Raw genomic sequence first — 25351 nt, forward strand, 5'->3', positions numbered from 1 at the left:
CAAGGGCTGAGAAAGACGGACAGGAAACTCTTGGCACTCAAGGAGGAGAGGGACAGTGCAGCCCACAGTGACACCAGCTGTGGGGTGGGTGGGCACCGCGGGGCTGGCCTGCGGGGACCTGAACCCCAGCTGGGGAGTCTAGACTTGAATCCAAAAGCCAAGGGGAGCAACCGGGGCTTCCCAGGCCCAGGAGGCTGCCTTAGTCACAAGACTCTGCTCATGAGGTAGAACGCAGTATGTGCACAAATTATCTCCAAGGATTTAGGATGTGTGTCTTGTGTCCGTAACAGGATGCTGGTATATCATTCAGCCGTTCTTTGCTGAAATGGGACAGGAGTGCTTTGAGGGTACCTCCGTGAGTCCCACCCGCCAGCCCCAGAGTGGACTTACCACAACGGCGACGCCCTCATGCACCATCGAGGGGGAAGCATAGAGGCTGGTGGAGTATTTCCCCACATACAGGGTGGGCCTAGGAGACAAACAGATACATGCCGTCCACTGTCATTTAATCTCTGGACCCACAAAAGGGGGCTTTCTGGAGAGAGTCACAGCCCTGACTATCATCCCCAGGAAGAAGCACATGAACCCCCGATCTCTGAGCGTGGAGAGGGTGAGAGGCAAGGGGACTGCCCTGGGCCGAGGAGAGCGGGACCATGAGCCCTGATGTCACTGATGCCTTTGACGGGCCACCTGCCTGCAGCCCGGGTGTCCTCATTTGCAGGTGGCGGGTCTTCACCGGCCCATTCCCACTTCTATCCTCAGAAGGGACCCTGAGCAGTGATCACATGGGAGAGACTGAAGGCTGGAACGCATGCAGCCACCCCACAGCCTCTAAGATGGCCCGGCCAGCATGCTTTGATGACTGATGGGCCACCAGAATCCTCACCATGATGGCTTGTGGACGCCTAAAGATTCTAGAGGTTCTACAGAAGCTTGGAGAAAAGTCTTATCTGAATGCCTGAAGCAAAGGGGGTGCACAGGAGATTCCAACTGGGTGAGACTTCTGGTGGGTGGTCTGTCCCTGTCAGGGGCACTGAGGCGGTGAGGGGACCTGGCTTTTGTCTGTGGTCATCATGAGTGTGAAAACACGAGGCTGCACGTCCAGACCCTGCTAAACAGGGTTACTATCAAGAGCCAGTCTTGGGCCAGGGGGTGGGTCACCCACTAAATTCTCTAAACCTCTCTCAACAAACATCTTATCTGAACAGTGCTATGAATTCAGAGAACATTTCATGCTCACTGATCTTCTCCACGGCTCGGCAAAATAGGAAACTGAGGCTCAGCAAGGCTAAGTGACCGGGTTACAGGCTGTTCACAGGCAGGGGTGGAGAAACGGGCCTGAGTCTTAGACACACACATACCCTAATATGTTTTTCCTGATTTTTAAAGCAAACACAACTTACAAAAAATTTTTGGAAAATACAGAAAGCTAAAAAATAAATAACCTCTCCCATATTCCCACCACTAGAGATAGATTTAATTGTACTGCAGTTATACTGGCAGTCTCTTTCCTATATCCTTCCATAATTTTGGCTTCCCCAGTGGCTCAGCGGGTAAAGAATCTGCTTGCAATGAAGGAGATACAGGAGATGCAGGTTCGATCCCTCGGTTGGGAAGACCCCCTGTAGAAGGAAATGGCAACCCACTCCAGTATTCCTGCCCAGGAAATCCCATGCACAGAGGAAGCTGGTGGGCTACAGGCCATGGGGTCGCAAAGAGTTGGACGGGACTGAGTGACTAAGCACCCATAATTTCAGTTTATTTAATATTTGAGAATCGGAAGCATCCAGGGGTGCCCCCTTCTTAAGATTCTGAGGTTTCTGAACAAGCTGTCCTTGGCTGTTTGTATTTCTCATGGCTTCAGGAGTGTCTGTCCACGCCCTGGCGCCCAGTGCCTGGTACAGCACACCGCTGCAAGGCCAGAACGCCAGGGACATGGGTTCCCCCTCTCCGCCCCGAGTCCTGGACTCACGTCAGCTTGCTCTTGGCCTCTGTCTCCTTGGGGAACGGGTACTTCCACTTGGTGATGCGCCCCACCTCCCCCGACATGAAGGTCAGGTAGCGCAGGGTCTCCACGGCGACGTTGATGTGCATCACCTTCCGCAGGCCCTCGCGCTGCCAGATGTAAAAGGCCACCACGGGGGAAGCATAGTTTTGGATCCACAGGACGTCCCCAGACTCGCTGTCCACCGTCACCACCAGCCCATCGCCATTGGACACAAAGTGGGACATCTCTGTATGGATCAGATAAACACAGCACGTCAAGTCTCACCTCAGCTTGCAACCACATCCTCCGTGCTCTTGCCAAGCTGCAGTCACCTGACCAGAGGAAACAGGCCTTCTGGAGTGTTCTCAGAATGCCTCCCAACAACTCTACTGGCTTTCAATGAATCTGCTTAGGCTCTATGACAGCGAGAGCTGCCTGGTTTATAAACGGGAAACAGGGTCACCCTCTCACTTGGCGGTGTTCTTTTTTCACTTGGTAATTCAAGTCAATTAGTGGCGTTCCCTGGTGGCTCAGATGGTAAAGAATCTCTCTGCAGTGCAGGGGACGGAGGTTCCATGCCTGGGTCAGGAAAATCCCCTGGAGAAGGGAATGGCAACCCACTCTAGTATTCTTGCCTGGAGAACTCCATGAACAGAGAAGCCTGACAGTCCATGGGGTTGCAAGGGTTGGACATGACGGAGTGACTGACATAACACACACACAATGAGTGGTAGTAAATAGCGCAGAGAAGGGAACCAGAGGAGATCCTGTGAACGTGGCATTTTACAGCCATCCTTTCAAAGCTACCAATCAAGCTGGACAGTCAGGGCTGACCACTGACACTGCCCGCATGAGACCCCAGAGGACATCTGTCAGACTTCCAGGTACCGGTGTTAAGGTGGCAAAATCGGCTTTTAGTTTTCATCTGAGTTGGGGGAATGTTTCCTAGAGAAATAACTTGGGAATGAGCCACAGTTATGGAGGCGGTTGTTCATATCAAACTGACATTTAATTCTGCTTCCCACGGGCTTGTAGTCAACTCCTGTGACATAGAGGGACCCCATGAAGTGTGTCCTCCCTCCTCTCGGGGTAAACTTACCACTGTTTTACCTGGGTTCCCTCCATACTTCTCGCCCAGGCCCCTGCTTTCAACACTGGCTGTTACAAAATGGATAAATAAAAGGGAATTCCCTGGCGGTCCAGTAGCTAGAACTCCACACTTTCACTGCAGGGGGCCTGGGTTTGATCCTTGGTCGGGGAACTAAGATCCTGCAAGCCACGTGGTACAGCCACACACACAAAAACAAACAAACAAAACCCCATTGACTGTTTAAGTATCTACTACAAGTCCACAGAAAGTCCAAAATCTGGTGACCAAGAAGGTCTTAAAAGGAAATTCGGTTTTCTGGAACCCTCGTTCCCCACAGGCCCTAGGTGCCCGCCTGACCTCGCCGTGCCAGGGAGGCGGGTCTACTCACTGTAGTCCCCACCGTCCTCGGGCAGCGCGGCCGCGTAGTCGAAGTAGGTGGCGTTCCAGCGCAGCTCGCGGGTCTTGGTGTCGTACATGGTGATGGTGTACTCTGAGTGGGACACAGCAGCCTGTTACCTGGAGGGGCCACGCACCAGCGGAGGTGCTGACCTCACCTAAGTTACAGCAGACGAATCCTCCCTAAACGGCACGCGGGAAAGTCCAGGCCATCCATGTAGGGAGAGAGGGGCCACGGGGAGGAGGACTGGAGTCCCAAATGCATGCGCGAACCCGGCCCACAGCCTGTGGAGCAGACAGGCCGCCCATGCTGTGTCCTTGAACTCAAGGCTCCCGAGTCATGAGCAATGTCCTGGTGTTGTTCTAAGCCACTTAAGTTTTTGAGTGGTTTACTATACAGCAATCGAGAGTGGACATTAGAAATCGGTACCTAGGTGTGGGATGGTGCCATAATAGAACCATAAAACATGTGGCACTGACTTTGGGACTGGGAGGCAGACGGAAGCTGGAAAGGGAACAGCTGACGGAAGCTGAAAACGATGACCCAGGTTAGGTGGTGGTGACACAGTTATTAGTTAAGACCACATCTTGCTGTACCTTGAAAAATAGAAAGATTTAAGCAACTAATGAACTTGTGGCTCTGACTAAGGAGATTTCCAGGCAGAATGCAGAACACGCCAATGGTTTCTCTTAACTGCACGTGGTAGGACACAAGGCCAATAAGCTAAAGAGGAAACCACTCTGTTTTCAAGTTGAAGGTAGAGGAAATGTAGAGGGTCCAGGACTGATGCTCCAGCTGGAAAAGACTCTCAACATAAAAAATGGCCTTGGGCAGGACTTCGAAGGTGGTCCAGTGGTTAAGAATCTGCCTGCTAATGCAGGGGACACGGGTTCGATCTCTGGTCTGGGAACTAATATCACACGTGCTGCAGGGCGACTAAGCCTGTGCGCCAGAACTACTGAAGCCGATGCACCCTAGAGCCTGTGCCCCCCAACAAGAGAAACCAGCACTAAGCAAAGCCCTCACTGTAATGAAGAGTAGCCCCCATCTGCTGCAACTAGAGAAAGCCCACACACTGCAGCAAAGACCCAGCACAGCCAAAATAAATTAATTAATTAAAAGAAAAAGGCCTTAGGGTGACGATCAGGTTCAGGGGCTTCCAGTAAAAAATGGCTTCAGGGTTAAGGTCAGACCAAAGCTGAGGCTGTAAGACCCTCCTGTGAGGCCTCAGAAAGATTCAAGGTGATCCTCCATAGACCTGCTATTTCAGGTCATTGTTCGAAATCAGGCAGGCTGTACACGCTTAATGGTTCCTTCTTACCTGTTCGCCCCAGATACAGAAGAGAGGTTGATGGGCAGAGGCTGTCTGCAAAGGCTGATGACAGGGTCTGCTGCTTCTCCCCAGTCAGGAGGTCGATAACGTACCAAATGTCCTGCTTTTTACCTGCAAGGCCACAAGGACATGTGGTGGTTAACACTCAACCAACATGGAAAAAAATATCCCCGCCAAACCAGCAGCCCAAGATGCTCTCTGAGCTGAGAAACAGGCCTGAGAGTCTCACGATGTTGAAGACACTTCTATGATCCTCTGTGGGTGACCAGGTTAATGGTAATGTGCAGATAATAAAGCTTCTTGGGCCACTGGGTCCTATTAACAACTTAATAACCTAGTCGTGGTATAAAAATTTCTTCACGCCTAATAACATAACAATTCACAGATTTTATTGCTCTGATGAGTAGCCTTAAATATGAAAAATCTGGCCTGTTAAGACAAACCTTTTCCCATAGACTAGGATCTATATAAATCCAGAAATGCACCCAGGGGCTCATCTCCCTGGTAACCATCATTCACACATCTCAACATCCCTACTCATGAGCCCTCATGTAAAGAGGACCTACAGACACTGGGTTATAATCTAATTAGCGACTGGGCACTAGAGCTGGTGGCAGCCACGTGCTAATGAGGCCAAAGTGATCTCGGCCTCGACCAGTAAGTGACTCCCCAGCCACACGCTACACCCCTCCTCTCGGTCAGCTGATTAAAAGGTATGAACTGGTGGACAGCGTAGCTAAACAACACAATTAGGAAAGCTCAAACCTATGGTTACATACACCAGGGCATCCTGGTAATGGCAAGTTCCTAAGAAAGCTGTTTTATAAATACTCCGTACTGTTTTAATAATTTTGTTATCCGTTTATTTATTTTGGGCTGTGCTGGGCCTTCATTGCTGCGTGCAGGCTTTCTCTAGTTGCAGTGCACAGGCTTCTCTCGCCGCAGAGCATGGGCTCTGGAGCACATGGGCTTCAGCAGTTGCAGCTCCCGGGCTCTAGAGCACAGGCTCAATAGTTGTGGTGCTTGGCATTTGTTGCTCTGAGGCTGGTGGGATCTTCCCGGATCAGGGATGGAACCTGTGTCTCCTGCATTGGAGGCGGATTCTTTACCACTGAGCCACCAGGGAAGCCCAATACAGGGTATTATTTCCACTATGATGTCAAGATAAACACAGCTCCTGCCTGAAGGTCAACACCTTCACTGCGATGTGCACGTTTCCGTTTTATAAGGTCTGTCTTCCAAAGACAAGCCTTCTCTCTGCTCACTCGTCTCTTCCTAGCTTATTGGCCATGTTTCCTATTTCAAGGGACTTTTGGAAGCCAAGTACCGAGATGCCAGCAAGCTCACAGGGCACGTGAATCTGCTAAAGTTACGCCTAGTTCTAACAGAGGGAGCATACGTGCCAGTCTGCATGTCTGAAACTCGTCCACGGATCCTAACTTTCTGCTCCAGTGACAAATCTTAATATGAAAAAGATCTGAAGATGGAGACAAAACATCACCCGACTGCTGTGGCCAGGACCGCTTTCTGTCTGGCCTGGGCGCCCTTCTGGTTACTAATAAGGACCGTTGACAGTCTGCGTGACCCAGCTACCACTTTAATGGATGGGTCGGGGCAACTGCCACAACTTTAAATGCACCCTAAGTGATGAATTGGTGATCAGAGCGGGAAGATCAGCCAGACAACAGTGACTACAGATGGTGAGAAGATGTTCAGAGGGGCCCGGGCACAGCTTAGAGCACAGAGAAAGCCTGTGTTGATCACTTCCCCTGAATCCCTGGGCCAGGGGCTTCCTCATTCTGAAGGTGTGGAAAGAAGAGCCCCAGTCTCCTTAGACAAAGACTTAAAATCCAGCCAGAGCCTGTGCTTGAGACCCAGAAACACACATAAAAAGCTCCCAAGGCATGAACAGGCTGTAAGCACTTTCAGTTCCTCAGAAAGAAAGCTGCTTTATAAATACAGGATATTATTACTACTATGCTTTCAAGATAAATACAGCTCTCCTTTGTGTCACAAATGCATTTTTATTGACATTTTGGCAGCAACCTGGTCAAAGAAAAGCAGCTGATCTGATGCTTTGAAAGACATGACCCCTGTAGGTATGAAGGGGGCTTATCTAAGCAAGCTGTTAAGTGCTGTTTTTATCCAATATTCTGATAGCAGGAAATACTAAGAAAGCCCTATAATTAATAGGCAAGCCTGGCTTCCTTTTCTTGGCTCAGACTATTGTAATTCACTTTAAATTTCATCCAGTTGCTTCTGGGTATGTTGCAATCTGTAAATCGCAGGGGTAGGTCAACACAGCAGCTAAAAGCTTGTTAAATGAGTAACCATATTAATGGTGTTAGGTCTGCTCCCAAGTGTGGTGGCAGGGGGAACCCTTTCGTAATTGGTCAGCTAATCCTGGCCTGAACCAGCACAATCGAGACAAGAAAGGCCTTCCCCAGAAGGGTGGGTAGTGACAGTAGACACATCTCCTCTCTCTCAGACCCGCCACCTTCCCAGATTGTGGCATTCGCTTCCAAAAGGGATCAGCGTCAGGAACTCTTACCCATGTAGAGAATGCCATCTGAACTTCGGCACGGAGATGCCTGCACCAACTCAGGGATCGTAAAGGGAAGTTTCTTTAAAACAAACCAAAGAAAAAAAAAGCAAAGCAAAAACAAAAGTTAACAAGGTCTTGTGCAATGATTACAATTTCACTGCAGTCTGTTTCTGTTACCCAATTCTGCTAAAAAGAGATGGTACGTGGGGGTTTTCCTAACTGGAAAGCAAGGAGAAGGGGGCACCCTAGGCTCCCTGCACACTGTGGGCAAGCCCTTGGTTCCAGGTCCTGGGTGCTGGACACACTGGTTCTTTTATGTGACACGCCCCCTGGAAGTCTCTAGTCCAGAGCCCTTCTGGGGCTCTTTGACCTTTTCTGAAAAGACACACAAATATGGAGAGAATGACACAATCTTTGAAATCCTAAGGCTTGGGGGGTGGGGGGGAGGAGGGAGAGTTGCCCTGTCTTGGAAAATTATCCCAGAGCTGCTTAGACGGGAGTAGAAAACACTCCTCAGAGCAGGAGTCAACCAGGAGACTACCCTGAAGGGGAGCCTCGAGGGAGAGGAGCAGCCGTCCCTCTGTGGGCAACACAGGAGAGTCTGGGGAAGGAAGAGAAGTTTTGGTGTTTTCTCTAGCAACGAATTCTCCTACTGAAAAACAGAAGAAGATTGGGCTTTTTGGTATTAAAAGGAAGTTATGCTAGGTGCTGGGAAAAGAAACTCAGAGCAGTCCGTGTGTTTCAACTGCATTTCATCATAAAAACCGATCCTTCAGAGTTGACAGCTGACATCTGACAAGCTCTTTGGGTTCGAGTTTGTTTCAGAACACTTTATTTTTGGAACATTCTGTGTTCTTGAAACCATCCTGTGGGTACCTGCCTCATGACAACTGTCACCTTTCTTGCCAAGAAAGCAGAGTCAACAGAATTTTTAGGAACCAATAATGCAGATTTTCCTGTCATCCCAATGTTTAAACTAAACCCTAGCAGAAAAAATATGCCCCGGAGAGGCTGTCCTGACTGGGCTTCTTCCAGATGTTTCTGAGGATTAGAATGTTGTTGCAAGGTTTTCAGTCTGGAGTATTTTCCAGTCTGCAGGGTCTGGCTGAGTGTGGCCACCTTGGCCTCCTGATTCGAGGCCCAGGCTGGAAACCACGTTCTTGGAGCCGCTAAACCACACCAAGCGGTTTGCGGGTGGTGGCAAGAGCAGCCTCTGGAAGGTGGGGGTTCATGGAGCACCTCCTCCGCCTGGTGCTTTGGCCTTGGGCACATTCCTTCACCTCTCTGGGCAGAGTTTCCACACCTCTGCTGTGGAGATAACCATATGTGTGGGCCCATTCTCTTTCTCGGGAGCTTTTTAAAAAAATCCTGATGACCTAGGTCAATCAAATGGGGACTTTGGGGTTGGGACCTAGACAGTATTTTTTAGAGATCGCCAGGTTATTACAATGTGCAGCTAAGGTTGTGAACCTTAAGGTCTATTCTCAAATGGAGGTAGCAATGGAATATAACCCCCCCCACCCCCACCAAGGGGATGTCTACTGGGAGAGTGTACAGTGTTGCAAACTACACCCCTCCCCCAAATTAAGAATCACTAAAGTTAGGGACTTCCCCGGTGGTCCAGAGATTAAGACGGTGCGACCACTGTGGGGGGCATGGGTTCGATCCCTGGTCGGAGAACTAAGATCTTGCGTGCCAGGTGGCCAAAATATATTTTTTTTAATGATAATAATAATCACTAGATAAAGTGAGCCCTATTCCTGAAGGAAGACCACATCCTTCCAGTGTGCTGGCTGAGCCCTGAGAAACTGCTAGGACAGATCAGTGTTTTTGAACTCTGGGCTGTACGTTTAAAAGCTCATTGAGGGAGCTGTGAAAAGACACCTCTGCCCAGGCCCCAGTCTGGACCCCCGGATTCAGAATCCCAGAATCTTTTGTAAGTTCTCAGGCGATCCTGATATACAGCTGTGGTTGAAAACAGGGATCTAGAACCTCCGGAGCACCAAGAAGCTAAATACACTCACCGTCAGGCCTTCGTTGTTCTTGCCCCCAAGCGTGTACAGGCTGCCATCGTTGGGATCTGGGAGGAAGGCAGGCCTGCAGATTAAGCAGTAAGTATTAGCGACAGATTACAGCCCAGGGCACAGAATAAAATACCAAAGCCAGGCAAAACCATGATTGGTAGGGAGGGGTGTGTGTGTGTGCATGTGTGTGTGTGTGTATAAAACAATTCCATCCACTTCTTTTTCATCTTAGCCACAGATAATAAAATATCCTTCTGGTAATCTCCAATGGACCAGTTCTGCAGGTGACAATTTTTCCATGGACGGTGGGGCGGTGGGTAGGGGGGAGGATGTGGTTCAGGATGATTCAAGTGCATTCCATTTATCATGCACTTTATTTCTATTATTATTACATCAGCTCCACCTCAGATCATCAGGCATTAGATCTCAGAGGCTGGGGACCCCTGGTCTATACTATACTTGGCGTGGGGAAAAAAAAAACCAACCTGCAGTGGAAAACTAGTCCAAAACCACAGAAGAGCAAATCATCATTTGGTCAAAGCACGCTGGCTAAAGGTATAACGGGGGGAAGGACCCAGCAAGCCTGCTTTTCAGTTTCCAAGTCAGCTGCATACAGGACCTCAACAATTAATGTCTAATAGCGTGGCATGGCACCCAAACAGGGAGAACAAATGCGTCTTTGGTGTTCCACAAACATTTATTTTTAGGAGGCAATAAAAGCAGACACTGAAAGCTTGACATGAGAAAGAAGCTGCCAAGGGGTTGGGTCAGGTTCTCATCAGCTGCTTCTCAGGAAGCAGGTTCAAGGTGTTCTTTTGTGACGCTAACCTGCCAACCTGCTAACTGAATGACGACTAGTCACGAAGAAACCCCTGGCTGAATCTTTTCTGTCCCCAGTTTAGAGCATCATTTGAGGCTCTTAGAGATGCCAACCAAACTTTTACTCCAACACACACACTCTAATAACAAGCCATTTTCTTGTCTCCTCTCCACAGTTTTGCACAGTGAATGGGGCAGAGATCCAAAGACACCTGGGCCCTTTTGAGGACTTTGGAAGCTTAAGCTCAAAACTCACCTTAAATTACATCTCAAAGAAGCCTTTTTAACACCCCTGCCTCCCCACCTCACCCATCAAGGAACTGACCACCCTTTTCCCAACACAGGCTTCTTTCAAAGTACCCATGAGTCATTTGTTCTTATTCTACTTAATATTAATATTGATGTATACATGTGCTCCCAGCAACTTGCTTCATAAACAGAGTAAAACAGAAAATGAATCAAAGGGAAGTGTGCAGCAAATCAGAACACTTACTCTTCCACGTGTGTTGGAACCTGCAGGACTGGATCTGTGCAAAAGAACAACAAAGGCATTGTCAGACAGATTCTAAAATGTCAAGATTTCTAGAGTTCCTAGGACCAGCTCACAAGATGGACCAATAAATTTATCTACACGAGAAAACATAGGTGAAGGCACTTTAGAAAACTCACACAAAAACACAAATGTAGGCTCTTGGGAGCAGAGCTGGGTGGGGCGGGGCGGGGGGGTCGGGAGGGCTTCCCTGGTGGCTCCGCAGAAAAGAATCCACCTGCAATACAGGAGATGCAGGTTCAAGCCCTGGGTAGGGAAGATCCCCTGGAGGAGAGCATGGCAACCCACTTGAGTATTATTGCTGGGATAATCCCATGGGCAGAGGAGCCTGGTGAGCTACAGTCCATGGGGTTAACACAAGAGTTGGACACGACTTAATGACGAAGTATACACACACGCACGAACGCATGTACACACGTACGCACACACGCATCACTCGTGCAAGCTCTTAGGTCCGTTGCTGAGACTGGAGAGGGGGCTGAGGGCAGGATGGAACTGCCCTCAGGAAACATGCCTGTGACTTGGAGGCTGGGCGTATCAGGAAGCATAGTGACAGCCCACGGTGGACAGTGGGTCCCAGTGTCACTATCGACACATTAAGGCCTTCTAAACCCAAACCATCTCTGGGTCAGATACCTGGCGTGGTGCTAGATATTTCCATTGGGAAAGCAAAACTGTGGCTTAAGAAGCAGTTTTGCCGTTGATGAGAATTTGACTGGCTGGTAAATGGATACATCCCTTTGGGGTAGCAATATGATGACTTTAGAGCCTTTGAGTGTTCATTCTTCTGGATCCCCTTTGATCCATTAATTCCATGTCTATAAAGTCTGGTTTAAAAACAACACAAAGTATATAAAATGCTTTCTGTACAAAGATCTTCACAGTAGCATCACAGATGACCTAACTGTTCAGAGATGTGGTTAAATTATGGAACGTCCACTTGGCTGAAAATTAAGACTTCTAAAGTCGCTCAGTCATTTCCAACTCTTTGCAACCCCATGGACTGTAGCCCGCCAGGCTCCCCGGTCCGTAGAATTCTCCAGACAAGAACACTGGAGAGGGTAGCCATTCCCTTCTCTAGGGGATCTTCCCAATCCAGCAATTGAACCCAGGTCTCCTGAATTGCAGGGAGATTCTTAAAGCTTCTAAAAGGGCTTATAAAGTTTTATAACTATATATGTTCAGGAGAAAAAAATAACATTGTACCTAGAGTATTAATGCAGCTGAGAAAAAAAAACAACCTATGTGTGTTAAAAAAAAAAAAAGAGATGGAAAGGTCAAAAAAGTGGTAAGTTACCTTTGTTGAAAATATAAATGACTTCCCCACCTTTTCCACATTTCCCCAAATTTCTACAAAAATAGGCATTACCTTTGAAATAGGAAACACAGTTTTTCCTTCAAGTCGTTTTAATATTGAGTTGGCTGAAAAGATTGTTCAGATTTGTCCACTTGATGGTACAGAAAAACCCGAATGAACTGTCTGGCCAACCCAATATTTGCTGTCATCTGAGTGACAGAATTTCTCCTGGGCACAGATCACAAGGACAATCCAGAGTCCACGGGGTGGATGGAGGCCACTGACCCAGCAGTGCTGTAACAGACCTGAAATCCCAGGCGAGAGACTACACAGCAACGAGGTGTTTCCAGCCACTGGGACCCCACAGGCTATAAGCCATGCTGCCCACAAAACTTCAAAGCTAGGGTCGAGGACAGCAAATGCTGTGATGTGACTCTGGATACAGGCTCTGCTTATGGTGACAGACAGCTGTCTAATTCCCCAGGTCAGCTGGGATTCTCAGATGAAGGAAACCCTTTCAAGCCTTATCGTGTGTTGACTTTGCTTTGCAGGCCCAGCTCCCACATGAAGGCAGACCGGTGTTCACAACAACGGAGGCGCACACACCACATGTGGTCTGTGGGCAGCAAACAAACAATTCATTAAAACCAAGAGCACTTCAGGAAACAGGAGGAACTTTCGGTTGGCGAGCACATGGTGATCGTCCCCATTAATCCCCTCTCGGTACACTCTGACAAACAGACTGATGCAAGACACAGGAAATGAGGGTGCCTAGCCCTCGCCCTCCTGAAACAGACAAGCAGCAATTATAACCCAGCGCCTCCAATGCAGCCCAGAAGCTGAGCGCGCCAGGGAGAGCGAGAAGGCACGTTTCCAAGAAAACACAGCAGGAGAAAGGCGTCCTTTCGATTCGCTCCGGCCACTTAAAGGTGCCACAGATCAACAGAGATGAAGAGGACACTACCAAATCCTAGCTGTTCACCCAAAACAAGACGTGGACACAGAGGGGGTTTCAGTGCCTGTTCCTGAGCTTATCTGTGCTGGTCAGTGTTTACTCACTCTCGGGGTCTCCTCCTCCACTGTGGGTTTTCCTGGTCCTCTAGAGCTTATTCAGCTTATCTGACACAGAGGCCTCGGGTCCCAAAGTGTGTCCCACACCAGAGAGGTTCCAGTTAAGACACAGGCCACTGGCAGGAGCCAGGGAAGGGTGGGTGGACACCTACAGCAGGGTTGAGGAGCCACGTTTTCTCCTAGGCTTAAGGGGACATGACCTCCAAGAGGGGCTCCTTCTCATTCACTCATAAAATAGGGCCCCTGGAATAAACATCTGCAGAGCTGCACGCATGTCACAGCAAGCAGATGTGGAACAATGACCTTGTTCTGCATATTTTTCTTCTTAAAGAATCATTTGAATCTAAGGTTTCCTTTCAACTACTACAGGAAATTGGAGGATAATTACAATATTGTGATGGTTTTTGCCATACATTAATATGAATCAGCCATAGGTATACATGTGTCCCCTCCATCCTGAACCACTTCCCTGGTGCTCCAGTGGTTAAGACTCTGCATCCCCAGTGCAAGGGGGCACGGGTTCGATCCCTGGTCAGGGAACTAAGATCACACAAGCCACATGATGTGGCCAAAATAAATAAATTAGTAATAATAATAAAAAAAAACACAAGGGAAGGAAACATAAGACCAAAAAATGGCAGCCTGTTGATAAATGTTTAAAGATAGAATTGACAACACTGGCCTGTCATTTTACTGTTCTCTTTATCTCTGCTTGAAATTTTCCATATTAGAAAAGGTTAAAGGATAAAAATATTTGAAAAGCCAGCAAAATAAAAGGAAAAAGCATCAGCTGAAAATGTGCCATGGAAGCCCAACATGAAAAGGAGTTGTTTTGGATTTAATAACGAGAACTGGACTTAGGCAAGATTTTTGCTCTTAAAAAAAAAGTCACCTTCATGTGAAAGTAAACAGTGGCCTAACCCTAAGGCTATAAACAAACGCTGCTACAAAACAAGCCTCTCTATCTATATGGAAACCGATAAGGACGAAAGCCATCTCACCAAGCTGTTTTACTTTCAGAAAGGGCAGGGAAAAAAAAAGTTACTTAACCAGTGTAAAAATGGGTGTTATTCAAGGGAAAGGTAAAGATATCAGAAGAGGGGAAAAAAAAAAGCTGAAATCAGTGTTTGGTCTCCAAGATCAAGACAGAAACAGATCTGCCCACTTCTCCCCTGGGAGAGGCCACTGGACTCGGCTCCCCTGGCGGGTCCATTTCACGCCTGATTTACTCCGGAAGAAACCTGGCGAGGTGCGGTGACATGCATGGCTCCTGTGCTGTGCTGATGGAATCCTCCTTTTCAACCCGAGGCAGAAATGACCCAAGATAGACGTAAACATGTTTATTTCCAAAAGAAGTGAGTTTTCATCTTTCCAAGAATACCTTTTTCACCATCCTCTCCCGAACCTCCTACCTTCTCCTCTGCACTGGGCCCTGACTGCACACTGGACTCTGCTCCCTTCTTGAGCCCCGGGCCTCGAGGTCTCTGTCCATCAGCACCCACAGCTCTACTCTTCCAGCTGCTTCACCACCCTGCGGGCGATCCCACATGCCTGCTGCTGCCCCCGCCGCGGGGTTCGACCCTCCCCTCCCCCAGTCTCTCCACTTCCTGGCCCTGCAATACTACCAGATTTTTCACTCATCTCTCTCCCGTCTACTCCTCTCCCCTCTCCCTCCCTCTTCTTACTCCAACAGGGAAGAACTTTTCCTGGCTCTCATCTCAGTTCTCTGAGAGAGCACACTCATCTCTGTAGTTTCAACCATAATCACAACGAGGAAATTCTAGGTCCCCGTCTCTCAAACTCTTCTTTCTGGACCCACTGGACATTTCCATCATCTCCTGCCAGCACCTTAACCACCACTTGCCCAAATCACACCCTCCATCATTCTCTCCGGACTGGCTTGGCTACCCTGTTCTCCTAGGAGACAGGCAGTCCTCAGACCACACTGCTGACACTCATTTCCCCTGCAGAACCTGCCATCGGATGTCAGACTCTCTGGTCTATTTCATCACTCTTTTTCCTACTTCCAGCATCTTTTCAGTATCACTGGAACCCCTTGTCTTTCAAGAGCTCCCTTTTCTCCTAGTCTGTGTGCCCTTTGGGATCAGAAAAACCTAGGATTAAATCCAAGCTCTGCCACTCACCAGCCGAGTGACCTCAGCAAAGTTACTTAGCCTCTCTGAGCCTCAGTTTCCTTGTCAGTAAAGAAAAAAATAAAGAGATAGAGATAATAACACCAAACTCAAGGGGCACATTTATGTTGATTAAATAAGGTTAAATATATCTTAAGATTGTAAGTCAGTGCCTTGACATAGAAGAGTGATGCTTCGAAGACATAAATCAGATAACGCCTCTCTGCCACTCACAATCCACTGATGGGTATTTTGTTGCCCAGTAGAGGCCAATGTTCCCCCAGTGAATATCTGTGAATCCATGCAACCCCACCCTCCCACACCCACCCTGGCAGTCCCCCATGATTTCTTCCTTACTCTATTACAGCCATGCTGGAATACAGGCTACTCCTGGACTACTGCCAAGTCTAAACCTGCCTTGGGGCCTTTTCGTATACTGTTCCCTGTGCCAAGGTCTTGGATCAAATGTCACCATCTCAGAGAGGCCTTCCATGACCACTTCCTACCCGCCCCCAGGATCCCCTACTCTTTTCCCTGCTTGATTTTTCTCCATGACACTGACTACCTCTGAATTGCTATGTATTTTACTTTTTAAATGTCTGACTCTGGTCACTATAAGATCCGTGGGGGCTGGGATTTATCTTCTGCAGTTTGCCAACAAAGGTCCACATAGTCAAAGCTATGGTTTTTCCAGTAGTCATGTACAGATGTGAGAGCTGGACCATAAGGAAGGTTGAGCACTGAAGAATTGATGCTTTCAAACTGTGGTGCTGGAGAAGACTCTTGAGAGCCCCTTGGACAGCAAGGAGATCTGACCAGTCAATCCTAAAGGAAATCATCCCTGAATACTCACTGGAAGGACTGATGCTGAAGCTCCAATACTTTGGCCACCTGATGCAAAGAGCTGACTCATTGGAAAAGACTCTGATGCTGGGAAAGGTTGGGGGCAAGAGAAGAAGGGGATGACAGAGGATGAGATGTTTGGATGGCATCACTTATGACTCAATGGACATGAGTTTGAGCAAACTCCAGGAGATGGTGAAGGACAGGGAAACCTGGCGCACTGCAGTCCATGTGGCTGCAAAGAGTGGGACACGACTTAGTGACTGAACAACAACATACCCCCAACATCCTGGGTCCTTTCCAAGTACTTCCCTGGGTACTTCTTAACCACTGGTACAGTGGTTGAGAATTTGCCTTCCAACATGGGGAACACAGGTTTGATTCCTGCGTTGGGGAACTAAGATCCCATGTGCCATGGAGCAGCTAAGCCCAAAAGCCACAATGAAGAGCCCATGAGCTGCAACAAACACCCAGCACAGCCCCCCCCCGCCAAAAAAAATAGTGCCTGGCACATGAGAGGTGTTCAATATATTTACAAATATATATTATCAACAAATATTAGTTTCCTTCCTACTTCTACTTTTGCCCTGCCTGTATATCCATCGCTGACCATTCTATAATCCATCAACCCTCCACCCAGAATCCACTGGGCAATCCCCTCTCCTCCTCCTCAGTCTTCTGAGCACTGCTGAAGAAAACACCATAATCACTTGTGGAGATAGCAGAATGTAACCCTGGCCAGCTGGGCCCCGAGTCATAGGAGATATGTTTATCTACTTCCTGTTCTGTTCCTTACAGCTGGTGTTTCAGACTTTCATGCCTTGCCTCCAGGCCCCTTCCTCTCTGCACAGGACTCCCCTCTCTGTGGCACAGGGGAACTCAGAAACTTCCTACCCCTCGTCCTCCAGGTTTGCCAACCCCACGCTACCCTGCATATTTCTATAAAAGGACACACTTTCACCTTCACAGATACTTCACACTCACACATCTAGAACCCCCAGTATTCTGTCTCCCAGGGGTCTTCAAGTCCTTCCGGATAACTCCTTCCTCTGCCTGTAAGCATGCCAAACTCTCCTTTGCACCTTTCCTAAATGCGTCCATTTGAGTCTTTTTGGTTGTGTTATTTGGCTACACCACACAGCTTGTGGGATTTAGTTCCCAGATCAGGGACTGAACCCATGGTCTTGGCAGTGAGATCTCGGAGCCCTAACACTGGAATTCCCTCCAGTGGCAATTGAAATGCATCACAGCAAAGGCCCCCAACTCAGCTGGGCAGACACTTCCTTGAAAGGAAAGCAGTGCAATCTAATGCCGAAGCTACTAGGGCTCAACACTTGTGGGGACTGCTGTGTTTCTCTTAAAGCCTAAAACTTTAGCTACCATGCCCTGAGAGCTGACTGTGTGCCTAGGGCCCCTCAGCACATGGGGGAACCATAGGCCTTCAGCATTCAAGGCTCTGCAAAACCTGGGCCTAATTCTTCTCCATCGCAACCCTTTCCAGAACCCAGCCCGTGCCTTCCTGTCACCATCACTGGCCCCAGCTCTGTCTACCTCTGCCCGGCCTGCAAATGCCCCTTTCTCCAGGAAATCAGAAACTGAGCGCCCACTGCACTTGGCGCTTAGCACATTTCTCAGGCGACAGGTACTTAATTGCATGTGGCCTCTCTGGTTCTCAAAGATCTGGGGGCTGGATTGAATTTTAAGAACTCTGTAGGGCAGGGACCATCTATTTTGTTTCTTGAGAAATACAGATGGGAAAGTGCCCGGGGCTTATGACAGTTCAGTGAATAATCACAACGTGCACTCCTGTGTAACTGCTGCCCGGGTCTTTGCTCCCCTCCTACTCAGCAGGTAAAGCTGTCTGTAGAATGTAAGGAAGTCGATAATTTAAGATATCCAATATTGCACATGGAATGCAGTCACTCAGATAAGTTTATCTTAATGAGAAGGGCTTTTCCACACAGAAACCTACATGATAAAAGCAAAAAAGAGCTGCCCAGGTGTAGCTGTTTGTTCACTCACACTTAAATTATTTAAATTTACGGGAAAAAAATGATACAGCGTTTGCTTCCAAATGATGGAGATGGGGGAGCAGACTGTCATGTGTGAGTTGTCACTGAAGCTGGATATCTGAGGCTTTCATACTATTCTCTTTACTTTTGCGTATGTTGAAGTTTTTCTAAAATGAAAAAAAAAAATTAAGAAGAGAAGCTAAAAAAAAAAAGAGCTATTTAAGGAATACCTTTCTGGGAGGGGAGTGGAAGCGTGAGGGGGTAGGGTAGGATGTGGCGGGGAGGGTCTGCAAAGAAAAACCTGTTCTTCCTGCCCACCCTCAGCTGTAGCATGAACCTTGACAGCCTGATCCTATAATGTCCCAGGGCTGGAGGAGAGAAGAGAAGCCCAGGGGAGGAGCATGAAGGACCCTGTCAGCACCATTTCAGGCTTCCCTCAACAGAGAAAAATCTCTCCGGTGAAGTCAGTCACCATTTGAGTTAACTGCTTCAGACCAGAGTTTGGGGCAGATGGCCTCTCTCTGCAGGTGACTCTGGGCCAACTCACTCTCACGTGGGAAGAAATCAGATCGCTTTGATTACAGAGGCTGCAAGAACAGGCTGCCCATCGGACTGGAGCTCAGGAGCCCTATGGGATCCTTCCCCATCCCTAGATGAGCACCAATATTTCTGGAACACATTGCTTCTCCGGTGGAATGTAGGTGGGTGCGGGCTTTACTGCCCTGCTCCTTCTCACCCTCTTTCCAAAGCACCACCTCCCCGCTGCCCCGACGCAGCCTGCATTTAAAACCAGCCCCAGAGCTTCCCTGGTGGTCCGGTGGTTAAGAATCTGCCTTGCAATGCAGGGGACTTGGGTTCAGTTCCAGGTCACGACTAAGGTTCCCACACACCTCAGAGCAACTACGAGCCCACACACTCTGGAGCCCGAGAGCCACAGGTAGAGTCCAGGCGCCGAAAGGAAGGATCCCATGTGACCTAACTGAGACCCTGCATGCGGCAACTAGGCACAGATGCAGCCGAATAAATATCAAAGACAAAAAACAGCCTCAGGACCTCCCTGGTGGCCCATTGGTTAAGAGTCCGCCTTGCAATGCCACAGACGTGGGCTTGATCCCTGTCAAGGAACTAAGAACCCACATGCTGCAAGGCAACTAAGCCCTCGAGCCACAACTAGAGGGCCTGCATGCTGCAACTAGAGTCTGTGTACTATAACAACAGCAGCAGCAGAAATCCCACATTTGATGCAAGAGAGATCCCCCATGCTGCAACTAAGGCCTGATGCAGCCAAATAAATACATAAATATGAAAAGACACAAACCAGCCTCCTCTCTGACTGGAAGACCTCTCCAGGTGCAGGTAAGATGTCTTGTTGGCTAGAAACTCTGCAAACCAGACCCTTCTCAGTGCACCTCTAGCAGTGACCAGAAATGTCCTGGGTTGGCCCTCCTGAAAGGGATTTAAGGACTGAAAGGCCACAGATGAAGTCCCAGCTGCTCTATGCTCCCTGTAAGCCTCCCTGTATACCCAGTCTTTGAGAGCCTCCTTCCTTCTAAGAGAAAACGGGAAAGGGTGGACGGTAGGCAGGGAGACTGTGGAGAAGAAAGGGGTGAAACCTTGGGATGTGGTGCGGTGGGCACTAGGAGGAAGCAGCTGGAGGCGTTTGAGAAGAAGAGAAACGTGGTACAAGACTCTGAAGGCAGGTGAAGACAGGCAGGCACCAGGGGACAAAAGGGGATGTGAGAGAGGAGGAGGAAGCACAAAGGGAGGGTAGAGAGGGGGATGTCCCTGGTGGCCCAGTGGTCAGGGCTCTGCATTTCCAGTGCAGAGGTGAGAGGCTTCGATCCCTGATTGGGGAACTAAGATTTCATATGTCACATGGTGCAGCCAAAAAAGCAACAGCAAGAAGAAAACAAATAAAGAAAAAACCAACGGGTAGTGAGGAAGGCAACGCCATAACCCCAGTAAGACGGTCTGAGACAGTTTGGGGGTGGGGTGGGGAAAGGAGGGGTGGTCAGAACCAAACAGGAGGGAAAAAAAACATCAACAGGACTTAGTCCCAATCAGAAAAATGAAGTGAAGAAATGGAATGAGTTTAAGAGAACATGGAGATTTTAATCCCAATTGACAGTGAAGCTAACTTGGTTAGTCTGCATGCAAAAAGCTGCCATTTCCTCAAGAAAATGCTTAAGGGTCTAATACCCTTTTTTTAAAAATAAAAATTATTGGTAGAAACAAGGTCATTCACCACTCCCACACCTTAACTCAAAACTTAAGTCTCCACAATATGGTCCATGCACTCAAGTGAACCAATTAGGGACTCCTTCTCCCCAACGGCGGCTCATTTCCTTCCTCCAGAGGGAAGGAACTTGGGTAATCTGTGCCCTAAACTCCCATGAAAGTTGTCAGGTCCAAGTTGTAGGGCAGCAAGTCTAAAAGTTTCCTCAAGGTTCAGCTTTCATGACAAGAGCGTTTTAAAATAGATCTCTGCTCAGAAGCTCTTAAAATCCACAGTGAAATTCCAAATTTTATCAGAACTAGGGGGAGGATGTCATAAGCTTGCTTTCAGGGTAATCTCTACAAGGGGCTTCCCTGGTGGCTCAGCAGTAAAGAACCCACCTGCCAGAGCAGGAGACTTGGGTTTGAACCCTGGGTCAGGAAGCTCCCCTGGAGAAGGGAATGGCAACCCTCCCCCCTATTCTTGTCTGGAGAATCCCATGGACAGAGGAGCCTGGCGGGCTACAGTCCACAGGGTCACAAAAGAGTCAGATATGACTTAGCAACCACACAACGACAATCTCTGCAAGTCACCAAATGTCATGTTTGATGAAGAGAATCCTGTAGAAACACCAACATAATCTGAAAAACCAGCCATGGTACCAAAGGCTGTCGAATTCTAAGGTCTCACTCATCCTTGCCTTGGCGGAAGTAACTCAGGCCGAAAAACACACCCTGCTACAACCAACCGTGAAGGAATTCAAGCTATAACCAAATGTGAAGGAGGACAAGACGACTTAGTGCTTGGGACTCTGCCCCAGTGCCTCTCAGGATGTCACTAACTTCACAGAGTTCAGTTCTGGAGCGATGAGAGTGTTCACCCAAAGGCAAGTAAGAGGATGGTAAATAAGTCACAGCCCAAACTGGCCTTTTATCCTCAGCTTCAGTATTCACAACCGTATTCCGAAACACACCAAGCAACGCAGCAGAGAATGCCCGCGGGAGCTGAAATCTATGCTACTGTGTGCGACAATCACTATTTTTTTTTGGCCATGCTGCATAGCATGTGGGATCTTAGTTTCTCAACCAAGGATCGAATCTGAGTCTCCTGCAATGGAAACACTGAGTCTTAACCGCTGGACCACCAGGGACGTCCCATGACCACTATTTCCAAGAGCCCTTCCATGCCATGAGACATATTGCTCCGAGGCAAACCCCAGGCATGTGGGAGGGACGTGAATGGGGGCACAGATACACGAGGCTGTGCACCAGCTGGTGATGGGTACAAGAGTGTTCATTAGATCATCATCTCTTTGTCTGTGTATGTTTAGACTCTCTTGATAAAAATCAAAACACTCAAAAAAAGAAAATACTTTTTCAAGAGACTCAAAAGCAGAAAAGCTTCTCTCACAGCCCCTCTCAGAAACTTAATTTTTATCCTCCAAAACAATGGAGAACAAATAAACACTTTTCTGTGCTTCAGCAATTAGGGAAAGGCAGTGATGGCATATCTTAAGCCTAGAAAATTCCTTGAGAAAATAGATTAGAACTACTAACGAAACATCGCCCCCTTTCCCAACCTCCCTTCTCTTGAGTGTCACACAGAGTTTTCTCTCAAGCCTCTGAGGGTGGCTCACTGACACTCCAGGGCAACACGAACCCTGCCTGAAGAACAGGAGAGAAAACCAACTGCAGAAAGTCATGAAAAGCCACGTGCAGCTCAAGATCAGAAACTGGAACTGGAAATTTCCATGATGACGGATCCTGGGGAGGCAAAGCCTGCCTCGCCCACTTCTCCCTGGGGCCTGAGCTGGCACTGGGTGTCTTAGAAGTTTACTGAGACCCCCTCCTTCAAGGAGTTAGAAATCCACTAGGAGGACAAACATAGCCAAAAGTTCACAGGAAGCAGGAAGTGCCGGTACAGAGGCTTCAGCGAGCTCCTCTGGAGCCTGATGAGGGAGGGGTTCACCCTGCAGCAGCAGTCCAGGAGGTGAGCTGTGAAGGGGTCTTAATGGATGGAAGGGGGCCTGGGCAACACTGCGGGCCGCTGGTGGGGAGAGGCCATAAGCAAAGGCCCCGTGTCTCCAAGAGCTGGCGGCAACGGGCAGCTGAGGCTGGAGAGGTGGGTGACAGCCCGACTGTGAAGGGGCTGACAGGTGTGATCAGGAGCTTCGACCTCACTCTGGGGCCCGGTGCTTCTCCAGCTGACTGTGGGGAAGGGCCAACTGTTGAGAAGTCCAACCCCCCAGGAATGAGGCTTCCGCTCCCTTTGGTACTTCTCTCCTCATGGGCGAGGAACATGGGCGGGCAGACCAACGCGGAGTAGCACCATGATGGACAACATGCCTTTCAGCAGGGGTGCAGCATGGTCTGGGCAGTCGCTTCAGAGGGTGTGTCCACCGGCCGCGTGCTGGGTGATGGGGAGCGTGAGGCGGGAAGCGGGGATGGTGGTCAGCAAGCTGTGCATGGATCCAGGAAGTACACGTTGAGAGCTGGGCTGAGACACTGGCAAGGGGCACCAGGAGGAGGGGTCAGGTTTGGGAGACCCTCCATGAGTCCATGTGGCGGGACTGGGTGACCAAGGGGCAGAGCATCACTCTTTCCTAGCCTGGGTGGCCCATAACTGTCAGCACAGATAGGAACTACGAACAGAGGCACAGGGTTGGAAATTCAGAGGAGAAGATGTTCTTCAGGCTTCAAATAACTAATTTTGTTTTTAATCCTTCCCTCGTAAGAAATTCCCAATATTAATCATTTAGGGGGCATCTCAGGAGTTTGGACCTCTCTGGCTACAAGGGTAGCATATTTCTATAGTTAGTAAAGAATGGTTCTAAGGACTTCCCTGGTGGTTCCGTGGCTAAGACTCCACACTCCCAGTGTAGGGGGCCTGGGTTCGATCCCTGGTCAGGGGACTAGATCCCACACGCCGGAACTAAGAGCTCTAATGCTGAAACTAAAAGATGCTGTGTGCCACAACTAAGACCCCAAGCAGCCAAATAAATAAATGTTTGTTTTTTTAAAGATATGGTTCTAAATTAGACCTAGTCCTCTGGACCTATTACAGGAAAGGAGATGGAAGGGAATGGGAGTGGGTTTGCTACAGAACCATCTGCAGTTTGATGAAGATTTGAGTCTCAGACTCACCAGCCATGGCAATACCAAAGAGAGTCCTTTATCTCCACCAGGCCAAGGCAAGCTTTGTGAAACGAATCTAACCCAGAACATGACAGCAACATTCTCGGTTTGAGTCTGGGCTGGGAGTGCAGAAATGAAACACACTCAGTCATGTTCAGTGGTGAAATTTCAGAGACAGACAGTGGTGCTGCTGCAGTTACAAAATCACAGCTTATTGGGATCACACCTACGGGAAAATGCCAGGACTCAAATCTGTTTCCGAAAACAAACAGAACTTGTTTTCTGTACTAAGTGGAGTTTGCTGCTGTGATGTGAGAAATCTCCATTTCTGCGAACAGCAACACATGTTTGGTTGAGGAACAAAAGCACCTGCCAAAATCATTCTGTGGATAAAAATTTAAAAAAAAAACAAAAAAACACTCCCAGTTTCTCGGTCCCTGAAAAAAGTAAACAGTTAGGAAACCACAAAATGGAATAATAGGTAAGTGTTCTGCAGAACCCCAGTTTGATGACTTAGAGGTGTCTGTTTGCATCAGCAAGTTTCTTGCATTTCAATCTGACTCACCGTGGCCACTCAGGCCCAAGCCCACAACCTCCCCTGCCTGGACTGGTGCAGTAGCCTCCACAGCTCTTATTGCCACCGTGTACTTTATCTCTTTATCTGATTCCCCCATAGAATGAAAGCTCCATGAGGGCAAGTATTCTGCTGTATTTTCAGGGTCTAGAAGAGTAGCTGGATACATTTATAAATCTACTTATGTATTGTTGCTGTTGTTTTCTATTGTCTCCCAGAGCTTGCTCAAATTCACCTCCATTGAGTCAGTAAAGCTATCTAACCATCTCATCCTCTGCTGCTCCCTTCTCCTTTTGCCTTCCATCTTTCCCAGCATCGGGGTTGGAAAAAGAGTTGGCTCTTAACGTCAGGTGGCCAATATACTGGAGCTTCAGCTTCAGTCCTTTCAATGAATATTCAGGGTTGATTTCCTTTAGAAGTGATGGGCTTGATCTCCTTGCCATCCAAGGGACTCTCAAGAGTCTTCTCCAACACCACAATTCGAAAGCATCAATTCTTCAGTGCTCAGCCTTCTTTATGGTCCAACTCTCACATCCATACATGACTACTGGAAAAACCATAGCTTTGACTACGTGGAATTTTGTCAGCAAAGTGATGTCACTTGCTTTTTAATACTGCCTAGGTTTGTCATATCTTTCCTTCCATGGAGCAAGCACCTTTTAATCTCATGGCTGTAGTCACCATCCGCAGTGATGTTAGAGCCCAAGAAAAGAAAATCTGTCACTGCTTCCATGTTTTCCCCTTCTATTTGCCATGAAAAGATGGGACCAGATGTCATGATCTTAGGGGTTTTTTTCATTTACATATTAATGGTTTTGAAATCTTTAGTTATAATTGCAAAATTAAAATTAAATTTAAAATTCAGGGTCTCTATATGTTACCATCTTTAATCTTTGTATAAAAATATACAGCGAGAGAAGGAATTCCCTGGTGGGCCAGTGGTTAAGACTCCATGCTTCCTCTGCAGACGGAATGGGTTCACTCCCTGATTGGGGACCTAAGATCCCATAAGCTACACAGCCAAAAAAAAAAAAAAGGCGGGGGGTGGCTACCAATACTAGCCAGGGCTGAATTTAGCTAAAATCAGCCAATTTATTCTCAGAAAAACGATGAGACTTAGAATATAACTGAAATTTCACTGAATTAAATCGAACCGAATTTCATTACTTGAATTCTTAGGTCTTAATCAACTTTCTCTAATTCTGCCCGCATGTGTCTTTTAACTCCTGCCTGCTCTGCCTACCTAACCAGTTGCTGGGTTCCCCGATTCTACTTCTGGCAGGCCTCCCATCCTTCCTCTTCCCTTTCTCTTCCTCAGGTCTGCCTCT

General features: G+C 48.3%; 1 protein-coding gene across 1 annotated transcript in view; it reads right to left on the reverse strand.

Moving 5' to 3' along the window:
- Window positions 1-25351, reverse strand: part of ERN1 (endoplasmic reticulum to nucleus signaling 1) — an 82363-nt gene that overhangs the window by 25305 nt on the left and 31707 nt on the right. Inside the window, exons 3-9 of the mRNA XM_019981768.2 lie at window positions 10689-10722; window positions 9377-9449; window positions 7359-7431; window positions 4796-4918; window positions 3466-3567; window positions 1973-2234; window positions 391-469 (exon numbers count right to left, since the gene is read on the reverse strand). Coding sequence (XP_019837327.2) covers window positions 391-469; window positions 1973-2234; window positions 3466-3567; window positions 4796-4918; window positions 7359-7431; window positions 9377-9449; window positions 10689-10722 — 746 coding nt within the window. The remainder of the gene's footprint in view (window positions 1-390; window positions 470-1972; window positions 2235-3465; window positions 3568-4795; window positions 4919-7358; window positions 7432-9376; window positions 9450-10688; window positions 10723-25351) is intronic.

This window comes from Bos indicus, chromosome 19, assembly GCF_029378745.1.
Source record: "Bos indicus isolate NIAB-ARS_2022 breed Sahiwal x Tharparkar chromosome 19, NIAB-ARS_B.indTharparkar_mat_pri_1.0, whole genome shotgun sequence".
Taxonomy (NCBI): Eukaryota; Metazoa; Chordata; class Mammalia; order Artiodactyla; family Bovidae; genus Bos; species Bos indicus.